Source organism: Amblyomma americanum, chromosome 2 (assembly GCF_052857255.1).
Source record: "Amblyomma americanum isolate KBUSLIRL-KWMA chromosome 2, ASM5285725v1, whole genome shotgun sequence".
Classification (NCBI taxonomy): domain Eukaryota; kingdom Metazoa; phylum Arthropoda; class Arachnida; order Ixodida; family Ixodidae; genus Amblyomma; species Amblyomma americanum.
In genome coordinates, this window is record NC_135498.1 from 43356703 (window position 1) to 43363606 (window position 6904).

The 6904-nt window shown below is 48.2% G+C and overlaps 1 protein-coding gene across 1 annotated transcript; it reads left to right on the forward strand.

The window, feature by feature from the left end:
* Window positions 1–406: 406 nt before the first annotated feature.
* On the forward strand, window positions 407–5290 carry LOC144119658 (uncharacterized). Its single transcript, XM_077652225.1, has 2 exons — window positions 407–748; window positions 5033–5290. Exons 1-2 carry the CDS (start codon window positions 407–409, stop codon window positions 5288–5290), a joined length of 600 nt encoding a protein of 199 aa, XP_077508351.1.
* The last annotated feature ends 1614 nt before the right edge of the window (window positions 5291–6904 follow it).

A 6904-nucleotide genomic window follows, 5' to 3' on the forward strand; every position in this document is an offset into this window, starting at 1 on the left:
AGGTTCCTCTTTCGAGACTAGGACTGCCTCTGTCTCTTACAGTTCTTCTATCGTTCGGTGCGAGTGCCAAGGGATTCCCGTTAAGCAGTGTATGCGGCTACCTTCACGATTACATAAGTGCAACTAATCGATTATCCTGTTAGCTATACACAAAATTCTTTCGCATGTCCAAAAAGGCTAGATTGATTCTATTCCGGATGACTCATACCTCTTGAATTCATTTTATTTTTCCCAATTTTTTTTTATCTTGATTCAGTCTTCTGACGTTTCCTTCCCCGCGCAAATGCTTCATTGGCATTCTACCCTATACCTTGGCCAATCCCCCCACGTGGGTATGTGCCATATTACTTGAGGAGAAGAAGAAGAAGAAGAAGTCTCGCGCTGCGAGCTGGCAGCAGAAAAACCCATGGCACTGGCAACGAACGGATCTCGTGACGGCAAGAGCCCCTGGCGTTTAGTATTCAGTTCCCAGTTGAACTTCAAGTGCGCCACAAGGCACAGAGTGATGCTGGTGCACAACAGCGATTCGGCTGTGTTCAGTCGCGTCCTCAAGGCTGCAGACATCGTGAGGAGCTACCTCCGCTGCATCACGGCGAGTTCCTGGAACATGGCGGCTATCAGGGGTGTCTCAAGGTTCGTGCACCCGGCTCAGCGTCCGAGCTTCCAGCGCCTGAATCTCCGAAGAGGACGCACCGTGGCGGCGTCCCTTACGCAGAAGGGGGAGCAGGAGCGGACGCAGGCCAGCATGGTAAGAAACGAATCATGCGTAGACTATAACATGCTTCCTAGGTAAAGCTTCGAGTGATGCCTGGCATTTTTGGTGAACTTTGAGTGACCTGAAGAAGGACGTTCTGGCGAGCTAGTTGGTTCATAATGAAGAGAATGAGTCCTTATGTACCGTCTTGTTTGAGTAACCGCTGTTACAGACTCAAATTGAAGCACAGTATGGAGGGATGCCTCATTCGAATGGCCGTTGTTTCGACAAGAGGACATGTCTTAGCGCACAAAGACACGTCCTGTTGTAGAACCATTCGCTGGCGGAATCAGTCTTTCTTGCCCACCCTTATTTTGTTCAGTCAAGGATTCCATCTTTTCTGCCCTCTTCCCACCGTAGATGTTTAAGATGGACTACGAACAACCTTGGCGCTGCCCTTACACTAAACATTGTTTAGTTCGAAAATTAACTAAAGAGTGCTATCTCATATGCACTGGAGAATAAAAAGTAAGGAGAAGATAGATGATGGGAGCATAATCAGGAGTATCCTCCCGTGGGCCATGCTAAACATACGCTTTGTATGGACGCAAGCGCGGCTCCTACTATTGTCACCATGGAATGCCCCTCACATGATTTTGCGGTACCGTGTACTAAGCGGCAAAGGTCACGCTGTACCTGCATGTCCTTTTCTGGTTGGTAAGATCTTGGGTTTTTGCTTGAACTACGCGTCTATTAGCGAAAATCAGACGAGTGTTTGAACGCGAACCCGCCGCGGTGGATCAGAGGTTAGAGCGCTCGGCTACTGATCCGTAGTTCCCGGGTTCGAGCCCTACCGCTGCGGCAGCGTTCCGATGGAGAAGAAACGCAGAAGGCGCCCTGTGCTGGGCGATTTCAGTGCACCCTTAAGATCCCCAGGCGGTCGAAATTATCCCGGAGCACCCCACTACGGCACTTCTCACTTGTTTACTACCTTCACTGTGTCGTTTATCGCTTCCTTACGGGCATTTCGGATGTCTACCTAGATATGTGAGGCAGTTACAGCGCCATTTCCTTCCCTCAAATATCAACTTTCATTTTTTTAACGCGTTCCTGCATAACGGGAAACGGAGCCTAACATAGTATAAATATAAAATCAAGCAGTCGGCTTCGGTGTGACTTTCAATACGCATTACAAGACGTCGGCGGTCCCTAGTGAAGAATATTTTACCAATAAATCTAGCTGCCAATAGTATTACCGGGGCATGCAATAATGCTGGTCTCGGCCACAAATACGAAGCGAAAAATTAACATATCAGCTCGAAGCACGTTGCGTTTCATACTTTACCCGCCGCGGTGGCTCAGTGGTTAGGACGCTCGACTACTGAGCCGGAGTGCCCGGTTTACAACCCTACGGCAGCAGCCGCGTTTTGATGCGATAGAAACGCAGAAGGCGCCCGTGTGCTGTGCGATGTCGGTGCACGTTAGATATCCCCAGGTGTTTTAAATTATCCCGAAGCCCTCCACTATGGTACCTCTTTTTTTGCTTTTCTTTAACTGCCTCCTTTATCCCTTCCCTTATGGCCTCAAATACTGAGAATCCATAGATACGACCACAATGCAGCTGACACTGCATGGTTTCACAGCTATCGCCGTAATCATAGTGTTGTATGCGTTAATTCGGGTTGATTACATCGGCTTCCAAGAGAGTTTATAAGGTTACTGTTTTTAGAAAATTTCAAGTGCCATAATTTTCCGAAACACAACATAGAAAAGACCAGCAATGTCTTTGGAAACCCATAACGCATATGGCAGCGTAGATAAGGGGATAGCTTATACATGTTATTCTGGTGATTCCAGAAAATGAGAAAGAAAGATTGAGGTGGTAGAATACGAGGGCGTAATGGAAAATCGGTCAGAATGCATTTCCGCACCACTTGCTTCGTGCAAGGATATGCATTTATTTTTAGTTCACTTTTTCCTTAGAGGAGAACAAACAGCATAATGCCTGAATATACGCTGTGCGGTACCATGGAGGCAGCGTACGCCCGTCAGTGATCTGTCTCTAGGGTATTTCATTGTCGAGTATTATGGTGACTGTGCATGGCCGCTTTAGCAAACTATCTGCCCAAGCAATCTTCGCGACGAGCTCAATGTAATGCCAAGTGTTTCAATACGTAGCGGGCTTCTCGGAATGAGGAATTTATTCCAGACCGCCACATTAGCCCATACATGGCACCTTTAGAGGCGCCATGTATGTTTGTGAAAACAGGATATCAAGGTAAGGTAAGTGGCGAGAACTTAGGCGCCATGTAGCTTAACCGAGCGTGCCCTACTAATGTTACTCCACTGCAATTTAGGAATAGCAGCAAATGTGAGCTTACGCTGAGTATTTCCAGGAGAGTCCCCGTTCTGTTTTTTTCTACTGTAGAGGGAATTCTACACAAATGGACATTCTGACGTAAAAAGGCAACAAAATCGGTCGTAAACAAAACAACACGCAAAGAACTCGTGCAAATATCGTCACTCCCTTGGTCAATGACCGGTTGCAACGCCAAATTCTAGACCTTTTTACAATATTTAGTGTATTGTGCAAATATATAATTCCAAATCTATACTCATGTGCCAAACTTTCTGGATTTCGCGGGCCTTCCCCTCAGCTCTGTCAGCATCGACAATATGTTTTCCTGAAGATAAAAATGCATTCTTTATTTAACTTCACATTCTAAATGTTTTAACCGAAGCTCTTTTAACAGCGTATGGTGAGTTATGGTATATGGTGTGGTATGGTATGGTATGGCACGGTACGGTACGGTATTTTACGGTATGGTATAGTATGTGCGGTTTAATGGTCCTTACCTGCACTGGACCAAAGGGGACGCTGCAGTAAAAGGACTCCGTGTTAAACTTGACCTTTACTCTCGACGATCCCTCAGTTGAAATCGCACAGCACGTGGGCATGTCTTACGGCTCAAAGAAACTTTGCATTTCGCCTTGGTCGAGTTGAGGCCACTGCTATCTGGATTCGATCTCGCGACCTTAGGCTTTAGAGCCGACGCTCACAGTCACTATGGGCCATCCCGTAAACTACGAATCTCTTTTGCTGGGTATCTATCCTAGCTAACGTGGGCTTTCTCTAGAATGTGATTGACACCGTCGTCTACTCCACGAGGGCGCCGCCCCCGCCTACCTTCTATTGGCCACTCGCATTCCCTTCGCTGGGGAGGAGCGACAACCGTAGAGGAACTGCGGCCACAATTAGTCCTTGGCATTTATTTATGATGAAGCGCACGGCGTTACTATCGAATACCATATCCTAACCGAAAGCCGCTGCATTCTTCCTATGGTCAACGTGAGTTTAATTCCTTTTAATGCACGTGAATGTCAGATTTAAAGGAATACGTGGTCAGGGCAATAGGCCCTCACGACATTGCCCAGTATGTGGTCAATTGGCGAACCTTGCGCCTGGATCGGAAGCGCGTGAATGTAGCTGGTGAGTTGATAAGAGTTTGCTGCCGCTGTGATATAGTTCTTATGTAATCCAATCTAAGGAAAAGGAGAGGAACCTCTGGTTGAGTTCCCATAACCTTAATCTTAATGTACCGAAGCTTTCGTACGCATTAGGTAACCATGTCGGGGCATTTATCGGCTTATCACAACCATGCGTCTCGTAAGTTGCGATTGGTTTTCCTGCGTGCGCATGTTTTATATAATTCATTTAGTGCGCAAGCGTTAAAACGTTAATAAGCTCGTCGCTTTGTTCCGGCAAACGATGAGCGTTTATGAAAGCTATAGGTGCTCGTCTCCATTTCTGCTTAAAACTTGTCACAAAAGAAATTCTTGCAGAGTGGGAAGAAGTCAATCCGGTTTTTTTTTTTATATGAACGGCAGCAAATTTGCGACAGCCGTTGAGGTTCACGGAATTTAGAGTGCGCACTCTAGTCGACAAAATCGTTTCTGGATTTTGTGTATTGACAAGCCTTTAATCCATGTTGAATATATTTCGGGCTTCCCGTGATTTCATTGTGTAGTGTGGTGGTGGTGTGTGTGTGTGTGTGGGGGGGGGGGGGGGTTACCGTCGCAAACGCCATTTCCCAGTTCTTAAATGCTCATTTCCTGCACTCTTTACTCGAGGCATATCTAACCAACCACTTTAATGGCTTGTTTTCCATCGTTTCTATCTTATAGGGATAAATAATATCTCATCATATCGACAAACTTGCAAGCAGTCGCCCGCGGCTCAGGAAGTTTGTCGATCATTTCTCTTGAAATGAATTTTCCAACTGAGAGATTTTGCAACAACCGATCGAGTGTGCAATTTTTTTTACATCACCGTTTTAGCCGGCCTACTCCAGCGTCGGCGGCGTCAGCAGTTCCTACAGCAGTCCCACAATGGGCTCAGCGGACTCGGACCCGGAGGCGTTCGAAGGCGGAAGGCGCTTTATGGACAAGGCGCAACGCCCGACCTCCCAGGTCCTGCAGCTCCGCGAGACCATACCGCTTCCGGAGGGCGGGCAGGCAGCTGCTAAGGAAGCGTTCCAAGGCGGCGTCGAGGAACGCCGGAATGGCAGATTTGGAACGGGCGCTGTAGCTCCATGAGCGGGCGCAAGGCAAGCCGGTAAGGGACAGGACCCTGTTGCAGAACTGAGTTAGTTTTTCAGTATATGTCGTATGAAAGGCTCTAGACTTCTCCTACTGGGATATACTTAAGTGGAAGATTTTGTCCGGATAGTTGGTGAAACACTTCTGACATGGTCAAGGTGCGCGAAAAAAGCACACACACGAGGCAGGGTACAGGACGAGCACAAACTGACAACAAACTTTATTCGTAGAAAGCGGCTTTATTTGAGAGGAGCACGTGCAATAGGCCACCCGCCGTGGTGGGTTAGTGGCTGGGGCGCTCGGTTGTTGAGCCTGAGGACGCGGGAGGAATCCGTGCTTCGGCGTCCTCGTTTCCCTGGTAGCTACACTCCAAAAGCGCACGTGTAATGTATTGTCATCTCACGTTAATAATCTCAGCTTGTTGAAATATTCCCGAAGTCGTCCGCTACTGCGGCTTTTCTTATTTTTTATTTAACTCCCTGCGCAGCCACCTGGCGGCAGCTAGATTCAATGAGGCGCAGGTTTCGCCGCAAACTGCACACGAACAGCAGCAGTGCTTCAGGCGAATGGGTGCAGGTTAACTCAAGCGTAAAGGATATGTCGAGAGGATTGATGACACTCTTGCGTAACTTGTTTTAACAGAAGTAGAAGCATCGAGTCCGATGAATGGGATTTTAGATTTTCGGTCCCGACAAACAGAACACTGTACGTTTGTGAATGACGCCCCCTCGACGATTGTATGTACAAGGTCGGTCAAAAGTTCCCAGACCACAGAGCCTGCTTTTCAACAGTATACCTTTTGCACTTAAGAACCCGAAAAAAACAGACGTTAGAACGCTACTACTGCCACACTCTGCAGATATTTTCAGCTTCTGGGGTGACCTAACAGCCCGGCTATACGGCTCAAAATCAGACCCTGTGGCTTGGGAACTTTTGACCGACCTTGTACCTTCCACTGCACGGCGAGTAAGTGTACATATTCTCCGAACAGTTTTTCGTTCACTCACGAAAGGCGAACTGGTGACAGGCCATGATTCTGTGCGCTCACCTGTGGCCTTCGGGCAGAACCTCTCCATGCGTATCTTAATAATTGGTTTTTGGTGAAACGAAATGGCGCAGTATCTGTCTCATATATCGTTGGACACCTGAACCGCGCCGTAAGGGAAGGGATAAGGGAGTGAGTGAAAGAAGAAAGGAAGAAGAGGTAGTGGTAGAGGTAGAGGTAGTGGAGGGCTCCGGAATAATTTCGACCACCTGGGGATCTTTAACGTGCACTGACATCGCACAGCACACGGGCGCCTTAGCGTTTTTCCTCCATAAAAACGCAGCCGCCGCGGTCGGGTTCGAACCCGGGAACTCCGGATCAGTAGTCGAGCGCCCTAACCACTGAGCCACCGCGGCGGGGCATCCACGAAACAGTTCGCATTGGAACGCGTTCGCTTTCTCTCTCGCCACCTCGGTCCATTGGCAGTGTGTCGTCACCGCTGGAGGTGACATCACTTCATGGAGGCGGGACCGCGGATTTTGTTTACGTCACGAGACATGTCAATGAAGTGAAAGCGAACGCGTTCGGTCGCTCTGTGTGGAACTCGGAAAGTGGCGTTCGCATCG

Coding starts and splice junctions, on each gene's coding strand:
- LOC144119658 (XM_077652225.1), top strand. CDS start 407: ATGGCACTGGCAACGAACGGATCTCGTGACGGCAAGAGCCCCTGGCGT. Junction 749..5,032: donor AGCGGACGCAGGCCAGCATG/GTAAGAAACGAA, acceptor TCACCGTTTTAG/CCGGCCTACTCCAGCGTCGG.